General features: G+C 50.5%; 7 protein-coding genes across 7 annotated transcripts; 4 read left to right on the plus strand and 3 right to left on the minus strand.

Moving 5' to 3' along the window:
* Positions 1-580: 580 nt before the first annotated feature.
* Positions 581-3,519, plus strand: IAQ61_001986 (uncharacterized protein; the record flags this gene model as incomplete). Its single annotated transcript, XM_003833799.2, has 6 exons — positions 581-709; positions 797-927; positions 981-1,533; positions 1,582-2,341; positions 2,391-2,579; positions 2,630-3,519. The coding sequence occupies 6 exons, from the start codon at positions 581-583 to the stop codon at positions 3,082-3,084; spliced, it is 2,217 nt and encodes a 738-aa protein (XP_003833847.1). The 3' UTR covers positions 3,085-3,519.
* A 720-nt stretch (positions 3,520-4,239) lies between these two features.
* IAQ61_001987 (uncharacterized protein) lies at positions 4,240-6,434 on the minus strand. Its single transcript, XM_003833800.2, has 3 exons — positions 6,359-6,434; positions 5,200-6,311; positions 4,240-5,143 (listed from the first exon to the last, which is right to left on the minus strand). Exons 1-3 carry the CDS (start codon positions 6,411-6,413, stop codon positions 4,811-4,813), a joined length of 1,500 nt encoding a protein of 499 aa, XP_003833848.2. The 5' UTR covers positions 6,414-6,434; the 3' UTR covers positions 4,240-4,810.
* Positions 6,435-6,865: 431 nt separating this feature from the next.
* Positions 6,866-7,162, minus strand: IAQ61_001988 (uncharacterized protein; the record flags this gene model as incomplete). The annotated part of the gene is made up of 1 exon (XM_066095351.1): positions 6,866-7,162. One exon carries the CDS (start codon positions 7,160-7,162, stop codon positions 6,866-6,868), a length of 297 nt encoding a protein of 98 aa, XP_065954835.1.
* A 480-nt stretch (positions 7,163-7,642) lies between these two features.
* On the plus strand, positions 7,643-8,824 carry IAQ61_001989 (uncharacterized protein; the record flags this gene model as incomplete). The annotated part of the gene is made up of 1 exon (XM_003833801.2): positions 7,643-8,824. One exon carries the CDS (start codon positions 7,643-7,645, stop codon positions 8,822-8,824), a length of 1,182 nt encoding a protein of 393 aa, XP_003833849.2.
* A 548-nt stretch (positions 8,825-9,372) lies between these two features.
* Positions 9,373-11,718, minus strand: IAQ61_001990 (uncharacterized protein). The gene is made up of 7 exons (XM_003833802.2): positions 11,632-11,718; positions 11,192-11,519; positions 10,847-11,139; positions 10,426-10,794; positions 10,292-10,376; positions 9,924-10,243; positions 9,373-9,868 (listed from the first exon to the last, which is right to left on the minus strand). Exons 2-7 carry the CDS (start codon positions 11,208-11,210, stop codon positions 9,587-9,589), a joined length of 1,368 nt encoding a protein of 455 aa, XP_003833850.1. The 5' UTR covers positions 11,211-11,519; positions 11,632-11,718; the 3' UTR covers positions 9,373-9,586.
* Positions 11,719-11,873: 155 nt separating this feature from the next.
* Positions 11,874-14,426, plus strand: IAQ61_001991 (uncharacterized protein). The gene is made up of 3 exons (XM_066095352.1): positions 11,874-12,887; positions 12,938-13,080; positions 13,127-14,426. The coding sequence occupies exons 1-3, from the start codon at positions 12,800-12,802 to the stop codon at positions 14,174-14,176; spliced, it is 1,281 nt and encodes a 426-aa protein (XP_065954836.1). The 5' UTR covers positions 11,874-12,799; the 3' UTR covers positions 14,177-14,426.
* Positions 14,427-14,769: 343 nt separating this feature from the next.
* Positions 14,770-15,380, plus strand: IAQ61_001992 (uncharacterized protein; the record flags this gene model as incomplete). The annotated part of the gene is made up of 2 exons (XM_066095353.1): positions 14,770-14,774; positions 14,888-15,380. The coding sequence occupies 2 exons, from the start codon at positions 14,770-14,772 to the stop codon at positions 15,378-15,380; spliced, it is 498 nt and encodes a 165-aa protein (XP_065954837.1).
* Between the last annotated feature and the right edge of the window lie 651 nt (positions 15,381-16,031).

The following is a 16,031-nucleotide window of genomic DNA, read 5'->3' on the forward strand; positions in this document are numbered from 1 at the left end:
ATGTGGCAGGGGGGGGACCTTCCCAATTGGTATACTAGTACTACGGACGAAGTCGACATGCTCATTGTTCGAAGTGCTACGATGGGGGAATTGCCAAAGTGCTGGAGCCATTCTAGACGTGCGGGCTTGCAGGTGGACGGATTTTCAGAAATGTCATGTGACATGGCAACAGGTGTCCCGTCGGTTCCCATGTTTCCCCTTGCACACACGGTTGGCCAAGCTAGCTTCCAAAAGGTGCTCGTACTACAGTCTATTTCCGTACAGCCCACCTTCTCCTCGACAGCTACCACCATCGCAAGGGGCAACTTCACTTTCACTTCTGCTCTCTCCCTTTTTTGAGCAGCCCCATGCTCTTACTTCCTTTCGCGGTTTCTTTCTACGGCTCACTTGCCACTTTTAATCCATCTTCTTTCCCCAGGTTCTTTGCAGTGGTTGCGCAAGCCCCGTAGCACCACCACAATCACCATCCAGCGGTACCCACCAGACTCAAAACCCGAGTCACGGCCCTTCCCCATAATCTGCGGATAACGAGCAGACTCTCCTAAACGGCGAATAGGAACATTGAAAGACATCGTCTGTCATGACGACAACGGCGCGCACAACGGGCGCAGAAGCCCAGGCAGATGAGTTGCGGAGGAGAAATGTGGCCACACCACAATCGGCGTCAGTCGAACCAGTGGCCTCACAGAAGGAGAAGTCAAAGGAAAAGGTATTTTGCTCTCATCCTGCTTAGCAGTGCGCCCGTGGAGCAGTGGGCAGCCGCAATACGCAATCGCCAGGGCTAACCAGGACACAGCCTTTCAGCATCATCTCCTTCCTCGATGAGTATGAGTTCATACTGGCACCGATAATCTTCACCGCCCTCGCCTTCTTCACGCGAATGTGGAAGATTGGCCTGTCCCCCATTGTCACTTGGGACGAAGCCCAGTAAGTAGAACCCTTCCGCGCCCCGGTACATTGCAAATCTAACCAGGGCATAGTTTCGGCAAGTTCGGATCACACTACCTCAAGCGCGAATTCTACTTCGATGTCCACCCTCCGCTCGGAAAGATGCTTGTCGGTCTCTCGGGATATCTCGCGGGATACAATGGTTCATTCGAGTTCAAGTCTGGGGAGAAATACCCCGAAGAGCTCAACTACACCTTCATGCGCCTCTTCAACTCTGTTTTCGGTGCCGTCTGCGTCCCCCTGGCCTACTTTACTGCAAAGGAACTGAACTTTCGCCGACCGACCGTCTGGCTGGTTACCCTGGCCGTCCTCTGTGAGAACTCGTACACCACCATCAGTCGCTTCATTCTCCTCGACTCCATGCTTCTCTGTTTCACCTTCACGACTGTCTTCTGCTGGTCCAAGTTTCATCGTCTGCAAAAGGATCCCTTCTCGCCTGAGTGGGGTCTGTGGCTGATGCTGACGGGTGTCTCAATTGGGTGTGTGTGCAGTGTCAAGTGGGTTGGATTCTTCGTTACCGCTTTGGTCGGTCTTTACACTATTGAAGATCTCTGGAACAAGTTTGGCGACCTCAAGATGCCAAAGGTAAGAAGGTGACATCACTTGGATGGGCTTCCCCGCTAATTGTAGTAGATTGAATTATTCACGCATCTAGCGTTTCGCGTTTTCGGCCTGATTCTCATCCCATTCGTCGTATACCTCTTCTCCTTCTACCTCCACTTCTTGATCCTCGAGAACAGCGGTCCCGGAGATGCCCAGATGAGCTCCCTCTTCCAGGCCAACTTGCGCGGAACTGAGGTTGGAAAGAACAGTCCTTTGGAGGTTGCCTATGGCTCGCGAGCTACGTTGAAGAACATGGGTTATGGAGGTGGTCTCTTGCATTCCCACGTGCAGACATACCCAGAAGGATCTACACAACAGCAGGTTACTTGCTACCACCACAAGGACGCCAACAATGACTGGTTTTTTTACCCCAACCGCCACGAAGTCGAATACCACCCTGACGAGGAGCTTCGCTTCCCTGGAAACAAAGACGTTATTCGCCTGATTCACGCTCAAACAGGTCGCAACCTCCACTCGCACCAGGTCGCCGCTCCGGTCACCAAGGCTGATTGGGAAGTCTCCTGCTACGGTAACGTCACCGTCGGTGACACCAAGGACCACTGGATTGTAGAGGTCGTCCGTGACGCCGCTTCGAGGGATTACTCCAGGCTTCGGACTCTTACTACTGCTTTCCGTCTCAAGCACAAGGATCTTGGATGCTATCTCCGCGCCGGCAATGTCAACCTGCCTCAGTGGGGTTTCAAGCAGATTGAGACGACCTGTGTCAAGACCAACAACCCTCGTGACGTCTACACTCACTGGAACATTGAGAGTCATACCAACGAGAGGCGTAAGTCAATAAAAGACACCATGACGAGGACCTATGCTAACGCACACAGTCCCACCTGGCAACCCAGGCGACTACAAGTCTCCATTCTTCCAGGACTTCATCCACTTGAATGTGGCCATGATGACCTCGAATAATGCCCTTGTTCCTGACCCTGATAAGCAGGATGACCTCGCCTCTGCCTTTTGGCAATGGCCCATCCTCCACACTGGTCTCCGCATGTGCGGCTGGAACGATGATAGTATGTATCCCAAACATTCGCTAGAGAGAACAGCATTAACATGACGACAGTCGTCAAGTACTACCTCCTGGGGAACCCCGCCGTCTACTGGGGCAGCACCGCCAGTCTGGTCGTTCTCCTCCTCATCGTCGCCTTCTACACGATTCGCTGGCAGCGCGGCTACACGGATCTCAAGCAGGATGAAATCGACCAGATCCATTATGCCGGTATCTACCCGCTCATCGGCTGGGTCTTGCACTACCTTCCCTTCATGGCCATGGGCCGTGTCACGTATGTGCACCATTACTACCCTGCCCTGTGGTTCGCCATCCTCGTCATGGGCTTCTGTCTGGACTTTTCCACCCGCAAGCTCAGCAAGGCGGCGCAGTGGGGCGTCTACGGCGCCCTCTATGTGCTCATCATCGGCTTGTACTGGCTCTTTAGGGCGATTAGCTTTGGCATGGTTGGCCCGAGTAGCCAGTGGCGTCACTTGAAGTGGTTTTCGAGCTGGAAGATGACGGATTGAGCGAGGCAGGATGGGGAAAAAGGGAAATACTGGGATGGAGTTTGGACTCGATTGGTGTTTTTCCTTTTTTTCGGTCGTCTTCGTCGTCGTAGTCAGGGCATGGAAAGGGAAGGCAAGGAGATAAAAAGGACAAGGAGGAATAAAGTCAAGTCGTCTAGCCAGCCGCGGGGGATTTTCTTTTTTGGGTGTCGGAGGGAGGCTCAAATTAGGCTCACGGACTTCGGTTCTCGACTCTCCTTTTTTTGAATCTTTGTTCTGGGCTTTCTTTTTGATGTCTTGATCTCCCTGGTCTACATGTAACAATATCTCCTTTTTCCCTTTTTTCCCTCCTGAGTGGTTTGGGCGGGTACAACGTTGAAAAAGAAAATTTAGTTTAATTGTGAGATTCTCGGGCTTTTTTGGTGATGGTGCTGGTGATGGTGCGCTTGTGGAGGGTATGTAGAGGGGAGGGAAAGGGGCGTAGAGATACACTATCCTTTCTTTCTTTCCTCGCTCTTCCTTTTGTTTTTTCCTTTGCTCAAGTGCCTGTGCATCAGAGTAGTGGATATGCTTGGTTTACTTGGTTTACTTGGTTTACTTGGTTTACTTGGTTTACTTGGTTTACTTGGTTTACTTGGTTTACTTGGTTTACTTGGTTTACTTGGTTTACTTGGTTTACTTGGTTTACTTGGTTTACCTAGGGTAGACGGGAAGAATAGAAAAAAAAATAGGGGAAGGTCTAGCAGGAGGAAATGTCTGGGTAGAGGGGGAAATTGAAATGGGAAATGAAGGGCAGTGCAATGGTCAAGGTGGTTTGGGAGGTTGGGTTAGATGTTGAGGAGGCTGGGATAGGGAGTTGATTGGTGTGCTTGTGCCATGTGGATATGTTGGGTGCGTTGGGTATGAATATGTAATGGTATTTGCAGTTTTTACATCTGTTGTTGTGGTTTTTACGTGGATTGATTGGGTGGCTGAGTGTCTGGGTTGGGTGGAGTTGGGTTGTGCTTTGTGGTGTGGTCTGATGGGGATGGGGGGATGGGAAGTGAGTTGTATATTTCCCCGTGTACATTTACTCCATACATCTCATCCATGCCCCCTCAACCCTCGCCTCAAACCACCTGCACTGACCCACCAATCTCCCACTTAATCACACTATCACTAACCCAGTCCCCCAATCCCATAGATCCCTCACTGTCCTTCACAGCCACATCGACGCCAATACCACCGCCCGTCCAATTTCTCCACACAAACAAGACGTCACCGCCAGCGCAGCATCGACAGCAACACCGTCATAGCGCCGTGTAATGCCAGGCCAACGCTGGAACGGAAGCCGTGTCGTTCAGCCTAGTGGAAAAGATTTACTCCTCGCCGTGCCAGGTGTGTGAAGAGCAGGCTTGTTTCGGAGGATATCATGCAGGTGTTACTGGGTCTGGCGGAGGATGCATATTTTGGTATCTGCGAGATGCGTTTTGGAGTTTGGTATAGGCGGTGGCCGAGCGTGGTGGTGGGTGTGCGTAGTGGACTCCGCTTACGATCAGGACGTGTATGCAAGGGCGTGTTCTATTGCTTTCCGCGGTACTTGACTTGGTGTCTTGGGGGAAAATTCACGCAAGTCTCAATAACATGATACGCTCGTGTCGCGAATGAATGCAGGACGGCGTTTCGCACACACGCATCGCGTGTAAATGCCCTGCCCACAGCTCTCAGCTGATTCTAACGTCAAAACCAATCAAACGTTCAACTCCTCTCACACAGCTCCAAGTTCAGTAGTATTGTCATCAGTCTTCCTCTTGCTCACAGGCGATCCCGTATAAACATGGCTCTCAGTCACCGATCTCATCATGCCCGGCCTTCGACCGATGCTGGGCAGATCAAAGGGACTTGCATGCTCATGCACATGGCTGGATCCTGGTACACCAAAGCGTATTTTGCTGCCCGGTGTGGCTACTGGATTCATGGGCGTGGCTGAGGGTACGGGTTCGGCGAGAGGGTCGGTCAGGAATATGGAGAGAAGCTTCTCTACGACGTCGCGTAAACGGTCTGGTTGGGCGTGTAGTGGCTTATGTACTATGTGTTTTCTCTAGGAGATTGTTAGATTTAGCGATAGTGCGGCATACACGCCTTCACTTCACTCACCAAGGCTAATGCTGCACCCTTGTATGTTTGGTGGTAGATTAGTTTGTACTCGTCGTCTCTTGCGGATTCTTCTGCGGCTGCCTCTTCAGACAACTGTTCATTTTGTTGAAGACCTGGCGCTAGAGACGCGCGGCGGGACCTTGCCTTCTTCTGCTGCAGGCCGTGCATGCGCATAGCTGCCATGACAACTTTAGACAGCGCTTCCTTGTTCCTTGACTCGGTGGTCGGCTCTTCGGGCTGGAGAGGGATCGTGGCGACTAGAGATAAATTGGAGCGTTTGGCATGGGCATCTGGTTGACCCTTGCGACTCGCAGGCCTATCGGAGGTCAAGCTCGAAGAACGAGATAGCTGGCGGGATGCGGGTCGAGACAGAGAGCCATTGGCAGATACGGAGCGATGATCCGAGATGGATGTGGCCTTCCAGTCCATTGATAGTGACCTACGGGATTGATATGATTGCTGCGACTCATGCCCTCTTGCAGCAATAGCAGCGATGCCCTGACCTCCCTTTCCTCTCACTTTCCTGTTGGCAATTGTAGCCTCCTCGAAAAGATCGCGCTTGCGTTTCGGTGATGTGGGTGGGCGCACTTGTGCGCGAAGGGGTGGGAGGAACTGAGGCTCAGTATGATTGGAAATATCGACATCTTGGGTGTGCAGGAGGTTGGACGACAAAGGGAGGGCATGAACTCGCAGCTCGGGCAGCTGGCCGACAAGTAGATGTGTGGAGGTGGACGATGTTGGCAGGTCCCCATGGTCGGGCGGTGCGATTGTCCCGTAAAAGAGTATCTCGGTGACTCGAGAAGTATTCCTGTCTTCTCCTGCATCTTGTACCTGCACCAAAATGCCTATTGGAGCTTGCGAGCGTGCCAGATTCCACCATTCATCAGCAGCAGCATCGTCAGAACTTTCGACTGCACTTGCAGGTTTGCTAAGAAGTATCGACTCGAACCATTCCTCAGTAGCCTCACTTGATGTCCAGACGTCTAAGCTGGGCCCAGCAGCCAGGTATAGAGGTATGCGGGCTGTGTCGACCGTGGAAAGAAAGCGCAAGCAAGCAATGCCCACGGGAATTACTGGTGTTGACGCGACATTTTGCGCAGAAAGTACGACGTCTGCAAAAATTAGCATATGTGAGTGTGGTGGAGCTGAGAACATTCACCAGCGATTGCTCTGCCATCAGGAAGCAATATATCCCCGCTCCATACATCAGTCATTGTAGACGGGGTGTAAACGTGGTGCAGTTTGGTTAGTATGACGTCGGATGTTCCAAGTCGAGGGTGACGCGCCGAGGTCCACGCTAACCGACGCGACTGCACGTGATTGCCACTCCCATATCAACTGTCAAATTGTATCTGGAAATCTTATGAACATCGTTCGCTCAGAGGTTCAATGTAATGAGAACCACCTCGAAAGTTCGTTGCCAGAAGTATCACGAGCCACATCAGCTTTTCAAACACTCATCACATCGACACACATGTGAATCAGACACTTTCCCAAGGAGCGTAAGTGACCGGTGAATCCGTTCATAGCTCAAAGATTCACATACAGGGCATCTATCGGGCTAGACACTCTCAAGACTGGAGCATACATTAAACCAACTAATAACTTACTCCAAAATCCACACATAAGAAAACCTCTCATTTCTCCCCCGCCTCAGCCAGAATCACTAAACCCCCTCGTTTTCCCTATTCTTTTTGGCAACAACCCCAAATTCTGTGTAAATGGGCGGCGTCCAGTACCACCCATCCCATCGCTCCTTTTTATTCATCTTCGCTTCGAAAATGGCAGCTACTTGCCCTACTTTTGAGGTTTTCTCTTTTGGTCGATTTTGTTGCTCATTGATGAACTCATCGAGAGGGTTTAGTGACTTCACTACAGGGCTCCCTGGTTGCCTTAAATGCGCTGTTAGCAGTGCGAATCGACGTAGAGCGTCTCCTGTCACCTCGTTTCGTGGTGGTGACATGTTTGATATGGTGTTGAGCTACCTTCAAGATTGTGAAACAAGGTTTGAGCTGAGGCGGGAAGAATATCACTGTGGCAAGGGTGATGAGGGAAAATTGAGGCATTATGGTAAATAATAAGAGTAGCTACGAGAATTATCAATGAGACATTGTAGATCAATAATGTCTTGGATGTGCGGCCACAATGCATGCGTTTCGGTCATCCAAGTCGTCTGCGCATCTGCATCCGACATTGTGAGTAGTAAACCTACGCGCGTGATCATGCGGCGAGGCCGTCTTCACCGTATGTATATCGGGTCATATAGGGCAACCGGTACTCCATGCTGAGTGCTGATTCACCGCCCATGGAACCAAACGTTAGTGTACCGCCCTTCACCTATGAATATATTATATTCTTGAATTTTCTCTGACGCAAAATCATTATATTGTGCTACGAAAACACCTCTGATTTCTTAACCCATACTTCCCTTTCTCTCGCGATAATGTCCGGCCTACTTGAATTCCCCCCAAGCACACTCCCGCCTGACGCACTATCACATCCATACGCTGTTTTCGCTATTCGAAAGGTAGATGTCGAATCAGCGCTCCCAAAAGATATTCCTCTCAACGCAGTCTTACACTTCATCCCCAAGCTCAGGGAATGTGTGCTCCCTGTTCCATTTATTGGTGGCCTACCTAAATCCCTCGCTACAGTAGCTCTACGCGCACCCTACGTCGGTATCAATATCGAATCAAGAGACATATCCGCACTTGGTCTTAAGTGGGTAATGAAGAGGTTGCTTCAAGCTGCCGGACGCGTCCATCCCAGGACACTCTTCCTCACCCAACCTTCCGTCGGCGTGGCAGTGACCATCTATCGCACGTGGATGGCGCTCGAACTGCCCGCCGCTGGCGTCAAAAACCTAGTCACACACATCCTTACGCGTCTCATGATGGGACCACCCGTGGCCATCTGGGAGATGAACCTTATTTGGGCATCGTTCCCTCACGACTCCGACATCATACGCGAAATGGGCATGAACTCACTCCGTTCACACCTCAACTTCAATCAGTCGCCTTCAGACACCGCAGCCCTAACCGACTGGTACAATGTCGACAGTGCACGCCGCAACTTCTCCCACTCGATTGGACGCTATTTCCCAGGCATTTGCTTGGATAGAGAGCAAGCAGTCAGGGAAAGGATCAATAACCTTTATCTCAAGACAAAGCAAAAAGAAATAGCTGAAGCCGCACGGCACGACAAAGGCAAAAGGCAAGAAGAGCAGAAGACGCGAGGTACAGCAGAGAAGGTGAAGAATTTGCTCAATCAGGACGGAACAAGGGAGGCCAGTCCGGACGAGAAACGTAAGAGGCGAAAAGAGTATTGCAAGGCTTTGGAGTCACGTTTGAGACGGGCACGATCCGATGACAGTATTCGCTCTGTCGAGACGGCGATTTGGGATCCTAAAGGGTCGACGGAGACAGCCCGCCCGTCAAAACAGAAGCCACTCAGCCTGTCTACTCAGTGTGCTTTGCTCGCTCAAGCTGAGAGAAATCACGAGGCAGCTGTGAGTCGCGGAAGACTGTGGAAGAGGACAGATTCAGCCTCAATCCTTACGGCAGAAAATCTTACCGAACTCAACAAGGTATCCCTTTCAGACACAAAGTCTGCAACTTCAAACTAACAAATTCAGATGAATCCATCAAAACCTCGAAATGTAAATGAAACAATAAAGAGACGTCCCATAGCACCACCTAGAAGCCTATTTTTGGCCAGTTCGTCTTCGTCATTCAGCACCGCAAAAGGAGAGCAAGATAGCGACTCCACACTATCAAGTGCTCGCGATCGAATCAGGCGACGGAAAGGCAAGACTTTATGTAAACAGTCTGGACGCGAGGGACTGGAAGACGCTAGGCGGGAGATTGAGGATAGTGAAAAGCTATTTCAGCAGGTGTCGGGGCGGGCACTACAGCCGGTACGGGATACCAATGTGCAAAATCCAAGGCGAGGAGTTAGACTGGTCCTTCCAACCACGGATAGTGGCGTCGAAGATGTTGTCGCTGGGAGGGCGAGTGCGGATGTTGAGGGAACAGCGAGCGATCTCGAAAACTCGCATATGGGATCTTGGAGTGGGTCGGCGTGATAATATGGTGGAGCGCTGTATAATAAGTTAATGGCGTGAGATCATTTTTGTGGCGCTACAGTCTCCTCAGATCATCGAACGTTTGAGCAAACGGATTGGACCGAGCGATTGAAAAACTTGTAAGGCAAGGAAAGATATCTTCCAGCCGTGATCGATAGAAACATGTTCAATACTTAAGGAACAGACAATCTTTTACCCCACTGTATGGACCTTTACTGTACTTTTTGCTCGCTTTACTGACCTTGTGAGTACCTATTGAACCGAGAAAAGCAATACTTTTACTAAGGCATCCGTCTAATAATCTCATACTTCTTTCTGTTGTTTGCCAAAGAGCCATCGCATCGCTTTGACGCGCTCCTTGATTGTTCGTGACTGCGTGACTTCATACAATGGTTTGTGCTCTTCGTAGATATCGTGCTCGTTCTCGTAATCGACGTGGACGTATGCTCGCTCAACATCTCCAAGGCCTTCGAGCTTTCGCTGGAGTGTCTGAGAGACGTCGTGGGTAATTTTAAGAGGCAGGTCTTGGTCCATGACTATGTCGACCTCAACATAGTACTTCTGTCCTGCGTGGTAGGCTCGGCACTACCGCAGTTAGGTTAGCGCGTGCTGTGTCCAAACCGGGGATCAAAACACATACCGTGTCAACCTTCTCGATGCGTGTGTCATGTGTGACAACCAAGTAGATAAGCTTTGAGATGAAGTCCTTGGGCGCGGATTTGCCAACAAGAAGCCAGACGTGATCGAAGGCATTGGCAGCCCATGAGAAGAGGATCAAGAGACCAATTAGGATGGCACCGATGGGATCGACATACCAAACGACTCGGTTACCAATAATAGACATGGCAAGACCGAAAGCGTTGACGATAATATCATTGCGATGGTCAATGAAGAAGACGTGGACTGCAGGGTATCGGCGGTAAATGAAGCAGAAGACGCACAGCGATCCCTTGCAGAAGACTATTCATGTTAGTCTAGACTATGATTGCTAAAGTCACATAGACTCACTAGCCAGTGACACAAACGCAATAGGAATGATATGGAGTTCTTCTGACTCCTTGGCTCCATTCCCAAGAGCTCTACCAGACTCAATCTGCAAGCATGTAAGCGGCAGTCAGAACCAAACAAGACCAGGCGCTTACGATGAGTTGTATGGCCACCGTCGTCATAAGACAGCAGAACATTATAATACCGATTGTTTCAATGCGTGTACGACCGACTGGGTACTTGTATACACTTGGACGGGCCGCCATGCGCGACGTGACCAGCATGACCACTGAAGAAACGAGATCCATGAAGGCATCTGCAGCTGTAGCGAAGAGAGATAGCGATCCCGTCGAGATAGCAGCGTACATCTGGATGATAAACAAGCAAAAGTTGACGAGAAAAGATGCATTTACAGCAAAGCGCACTTTTGGTCCATTCTGAAGATGGTCGAGAGCGGCTAGTCGTTCCTCGTCACCACTTTGGAGAAATTGATCGATCAAAGCGTTTTGTCTCGTGTAGAATTTCTGCCTCAGGTCAGATGCAAGAGTTAATCGTGGGGTAGATAGGCGAGCCGACCTTCATATGCTTGGGCTTGGCCAACGGATGGTCCGCCTTCATCTGTTTCTGGGTGACGTCCCTACGATGCCTACCAAGATCCAAGGGATCTTCGTTGACAATGACAGTGGCATCGTCCTTGGCTGAGTGGATGGATGCATTGCCTTCAGAGGTGAGTCGTTCAATAGCGTCAGACGTCTGCTCGGCAGCGGCTGTAGGATGACTTGACAATGTCTTGGGTAAGGGCTGATCAGCCTTGACTGGGCCCATAGTTTCTTGACCCGCTTGGCTCTGGGATTGGCCAACAGGTGAGGCTGGAGGGTGTCAGAGATGTCGAGACCATGCGTTTGGGTTCATGATACATACCATGTGATTCAGAAGTCATGTTGTCCGAATATAGTATGGATTGGTGTATGAGAAACTGGCAATCTCTAGGGCCTTTACAATGGAGTGGTGAAGGTTGCGTATCCACCTCAGCAGCGGGCAAACAACGTAATAAAGCAATTGCACAAACGCCACATTGCTACGGCCCTATCTCTCCCGAAGCCCAAAGGCATCATATAATGGCTAGATCTTCTGCAAGGCGGGTAAGATGATGGGATTCTACACACTTTCACACCTCACTGAGCCATTCTGGAGGGGTGAAGCGGAGGCTGAAACCTCGCTAAGCATTCGCTTGCGTGCACTACTGGCTCTCAATCGAGTCAGATTACTCGTTACGGTAAGGAAACGACATGCTTAGCCCTTTCTTGGTACTATAAACGGCTTGGTGATTCTGCATGTGCGGAGAAGCGGAGCGTACTCACAGTGATTGCGCATTTCTCTAAAAACACAATTCAACGTGGACATAAACGTAGACCAAAAAGCTTGAAGATCCCTCTGAAGCAGTCAAGCAATCGATCTGGTACGGGTCAGGATGCGAGATGGTGTCATGACGAGGGTTGATGTTAGGTGTTACGTCTTGGCGTTCGAGGAGGCTCCACCTGGCCAGGGTGAGATCTAGCATCGTACCGGTACCGTACCGTACAGTAGCTGTTCTTCCCCTTTCCCCTTCCCTTTAGGCGCCTGACGCCGGCAGAAGGCATTGCACGCGCTGATCCGTGCAGAAGCTTACATCTACAACAGACATCTTCTACAATACATCTTCCACGGTCCCGCTCTGGGTCTGTCCAGGTTTCAAAACCACCTGAATAGGTCACAGCCAAGCTATGCTCAACCGGCTCGAGCCCAGCCGTGCTTGGCTATGGTCGTCAACACATTCACACCGCGCCCCATTGGCTAAATCCCATCTCCAGCTCCAACTGGAACTGCAACAGAACTCTCTATCTACGCTTCATTGCAATGCCTCGCGGCTCCATCTAGCACAGGCTGTACCACTCGGCAGAAACGAGACTTGAGCCGCATCAAACCCCATCTCCTAGTGTCTCTCGACTCGATCATATGCCGAGCACCTAACGCGTGACAGTCGTCTCCGATGAACTTGGAAGGCTCGGCGATGGACAATCCCACATGTGGCCTTGTGGCCGCAAGACAATGCTTATTCGGGAACCTGAATGTCCTTGGACAAGCCTCTATTTCCTGGCACCGTCTGGACCTCCGCGTCCCTGAGTATGAAGCACCTATCTAGAAGGCGGAGTTTGGGTGCACAGACCATTGTATCCAGGCGCCACTACCGTTTCTCCCACTTATATGGTCTGGGGGGAAGATCATCGTTGGTGTCCACCCTGCCCCAAACATCTTAAAGCAATATATAGTCAGCTGGTGCCGAGCCGGGAGCTCACCAACTTCGACTTCGCACTCATTCACTTCGTTTTGCTCTCTGGAGAGTTGGTTTGGTGTTCTCTCCCCAAGTTCTCTTCGCCTTCTTTCTTTCTTCCATCGTCGCCGGCGACGAAACTGCTGGCAAGTTTTGGATAGAGCTTTTCAATACACACGTTCCCTAGACGTTTACCTTTCACGCTATTAATTGCAAACATGCCCGACGTAGTCGTTGAAAAGCCGGTGTGTGGCAGTGATCCTGATGGCGCTGACTATGACTTCCCGCTTCATGTGGGAGCGGTTTGTAAGTTACATCTGCGGCGGGTATGTTCATATACTGACTGGCTTGTGAAGTCATTGTGTTCTTCGCTTCCATCATGGGCTGTGGTTTTCCCGTTGTGGCCAAGAAGGTCAAGTGGATGAAGATCCCACCGAAGGTGTTCTTTGTTTGTAAGCATTTCGGTACTGGTGTATTGATTGCCACTGCATTCGCTCATGTAAGTATCCCTAAGAGGTATGCACAGTTCTTGCTAACATGCATAGCTCTTGCCAACTGCATTCGCATCTCTCAGCGACCCATGCCTACCAGACCTCTTCACGGAAAAATATCCTGCGTTACCTGGTGTGATTATGATGGGCTCTCTCTTCATCCTATTCGTTATCGAAATGTGGCTCAACTCAAAGACTGGCGGTCATAGCCATGGCGGTGCTACTGGTGCTGAGTTCTCAGGAGGTCCACGACCAGTCCAGCATGTACAGGGCGTAGAGGCTGCCTTCAACAACCCTATTCGTCGCACAGAAAGCTACGACTCACAGAAGACGATGCTTGCCATGCGCGACGACAAGCGCGGATGGGTCCAGGAGTCTACCTACCCGGCTGATAACTTTCCATCCCGCAAGGGTGGCAGCGATGAGCTTGACGCCCAGTCTGAAATGCCGCCTTGGTTCATCGTTTTCTACGAGCAATATGTACGCCAACGCGATGAGATGCTTAGCTTGGTCAACCGCGCGATGCCAGCCTTGCCCAACTACCAGACCCAACCACCCACGCAGGCGCAATCGTACTTTGACGATGATGTTGAGCAGGCAGTGGATCCCATGGTTCTCAAGAAGCAGTCTTTGCAGATCACTCTTATTGAGGGTGGTATTCTCTTCCATTCGGTCTTCGTTGGTATGACCATCTCGATCACTGCCGAGGGTTTCATTGTCCTTCTTATTGCCATTGTTTTCCACCAGGCTTTCGAAGGTCTCGGTCTTGGAACCCGTATTGCGGATGTTCCTTACCCTAGGAACAGCTGGAAGCCATGGCTGTTGGTAGTAGCTTTCGGCACAACCGCACCTATCGGCCAGGCCATCGGACTCCTCACACGTGGATCGTATGACCCAAACAGCGCTTTCGGTTTGATCATCGTAGGCGTTTTCAATGCCATTTCATCGGGTCTTCTTATCTACGCGGCCCTTGTAGATCTGCTAGCCGAGGACTTCCTGTCAGAGGAGGCTCAACATACTTTGACTGGACGCGACAAGACAGTAGCATTCATCTGGGTGCTCCTTGGTGCAGCAGGAATGTCTGTTGTTGGTATCTTCGCTTAAAGGGATGCCTGTAGACGCTATCGGACAAGCCATGGTATTTGTCATGGTCCACACCTAATGCGACGCAAAGTCTTCGCCCCTTCCAGAAAGTCTACGGTAGCAAGTCTCAGTGCGACGGTGTCTCGTCTATTCTGATGTTTTGAAGACTTTTCAGAGTATCTGCTACGTTCCGTCTCCCAGCTACAGAGGATCCACGCCCGAATGGGCATTATATCACCTCATGACATGTGTAAGAATTAGGAACAATGCACGGCGTTATACAAATTTGATTAGGGATTCAGAAATCGGGGCAACTATTCACTCTTTTTTTTGTTCTTTATTGCTATTCGATAATAACATGTAACCCGTTGCCTATCAACACTTCTTGTACTGTTCGTCCCAGGTTGGACCATGTTAAGTATATTAGAGAGTATATTATACGAAGTTATGAATTCTATACTCGTTCAGAGCATAGTGAATCTATACGCGGTGAAGTTGATGCGTGTGCACCTGATCTTGCTGACTCTGTTACCCTTGAACACAGCTCAATCCTCCCGGCCTACTGCTGCCACTTCGAGAAAGCTACAGGTGCGTCTCCCAAAGAGCACACGAAGATGAGGTTTGTCGACAAGATGAAATCCACAGAGAAGCGTCTCCAGTCTCTCCAGTCGTCAGGAAGCAGAGGTTCGCCTTGCGCAAGCAAAACAGTAGCGCAGCAGAGGTTCCTTAAAGAAAGCAAAAAGTCAAACAGAGCTTCGCTCTTAACCCGGTGTCGAAGCAATTGCTACTGAGTTTGCCATTGTCTACTCGGGACAAGTCCCTCCCTTTTATACACAGAATCCCCAATCCTTCGTCGACGCAACTGTCCACTCTAGCCACAAAGAACGCAGTTCCATCGCAGCACCCAGCTGAGCCTCACCTCTCCACCGCATCACCTTTCCATCCGGGACAAGCAAGCACCGAGAGACTGTTTACAGAGGGCATGACGCCCAGGAGCTATGCTATAGGCGCTTGGCCGCAACAAGCCGTTAGAGACAGGCGCTCTGGAGTGGGACCAGCGTTAGCGTTCACACTTTGCTTGGTTGCTCTGCTCTTGGCTCACGGCTTGGCGGCGGGTTGGGGTAGGAAGATCATGTGTTTCACCGGGTGCTGGCTTGAACCCGGAGGCGGCTTGAAACGCGTATCGTACCGGCCCGCTTGTGGCGTGCTTGGTGTTGCAGGTTGAGACCAGGGGTTCTTTCTTATTTTTGAAATACTTATGTAGTAGTAGTCGGATAGTAGTCATAAGAATATATAGTAGCCTCTGCGCAGAGATGGGATGTTCGGTGGGCTTTTTGGGAGTTCTTTTGTTGTGCTGCTTGGTGAGTTCGATGTCAACAAGGGCCCGCAACAAAGTCTGTGATTACCTATCATGTGCACTATCTGATCAGACTGATCAGTGGAAGTATCATAAGAGCTATGACGGAAAGGACATAAGTAAGTTATACAGGTCCTTTGTGACCGATCACGACTTATTGGACCAACTGCCTCTTCACGCGATGATTTGATGCTGATGACCGGCTTATCTCCCCCTTTTCCGGGCCATAGAACGCATAAATTTCCGAGTAGTCTCAGCAGACTATATCTATAGTGAGCAACCGCAGTATAACAGTGATTGTCAGTCAACCTCGTTCATCGTTCTCAGGCCTCAACCATCCTTCAAATAAAGCGTAAACGGCACGCGGCAAAGCCACATATTCCAATGCAGGTATAAGCATGGCACATGCATATCCTCTAGCAGTACAGAAAGGAATGAGAAGGAACTAGGTAGGCTGGACTGTCGGCAGACTGTCTACTGGTACCGTTCTCGCCCCGCAGTAGCCGACTCTCCTTGCTC

The sequence above is a fragment of the Plenodomus lingam genome (genome assembly GCF_022343315.1).
Source record: "Plenodomus lingam strain CAN1 chromosome Unknown contig_13, whole genome shotgun sequence".
NCBI classification, from domain to species: Eukaryota; Fungi; Ascomycota; class Dothideomycetes; order Pleosporales; family Leptosphaeriaceae; genus Plenodomus; species Plenodomus lingam.

What these genes read in the sequence shown, in the direction of transcription:
- IAQ61_001987 (XM_003833800.2), bottom strand. Translation starts at nt 6,413, where the DNA reads ATGACTGATGTATGGAGCGGGGATATATTGCTTCCTGATGGCAGAGCA. An exon ending in TGATGGCAGAGCAATCGCTG is followed by an intron (nt 6,312 to 6,358) that starts GTGAATGTTCTC and finishes TAATTTTTGCAG; the next exon opens with ACGTCGTACTTTCTGCGCAA. An exon ending in AGGGTGCAGCATTAGCCTTG is followed by an intron (nt 5,144 to 5,199) that starts GTGAGTGAAGTG and finishes ACAATCTCCTAG; the next exon opens with AGAAAACACATAGTACATAA.
- IAQ61_001990 (XM_003833802.2), bottom strand. An exon ending in CGGTGGCCATACAACTCATC is followed by an intron (nt 10,377 to 10,425) that starts GTAAGCGCCTGG and finishes ACATGCTTGCAG; the next exon opens with ATTGAGTCTGGTAGAGCTCT. An exon ending in TGCGTTTGTGTCACTGGCTA is followed by an intron (nt 10,244 to 10,291) that starts GTGAGTCTATGT and finishes TAACATGAATAG; the next exon opens with TCTTCTGCAAGGGATCGCTG.
- IAQ61_001991 (XM_066095352.1), top strand. Translation starts at nt 12,800, where the DNA reads ATGCCCGACGTAGTCGTTGAAAAGCCGGTGTGTGGCAGTGATCCTGAT. An exon ending in GCTTCATGTGGGAGCGGTTT is followed by an intron (nt 12,888 to 12,937) that starts GTAAGTTACATC and finishes TGGCTTGTGAAG; the next exon opens with TCATTGTGTTCTTCGCTTCC. An exon ending in TTGCCACTGCATTCGCTCAT is followed by an intron (nt 13,081 to 13,126) that starts GTAAGTATCCCT and finishes TAACATGCATAG; the next exon opens with CTCTTGCCAACTGCATTCGC.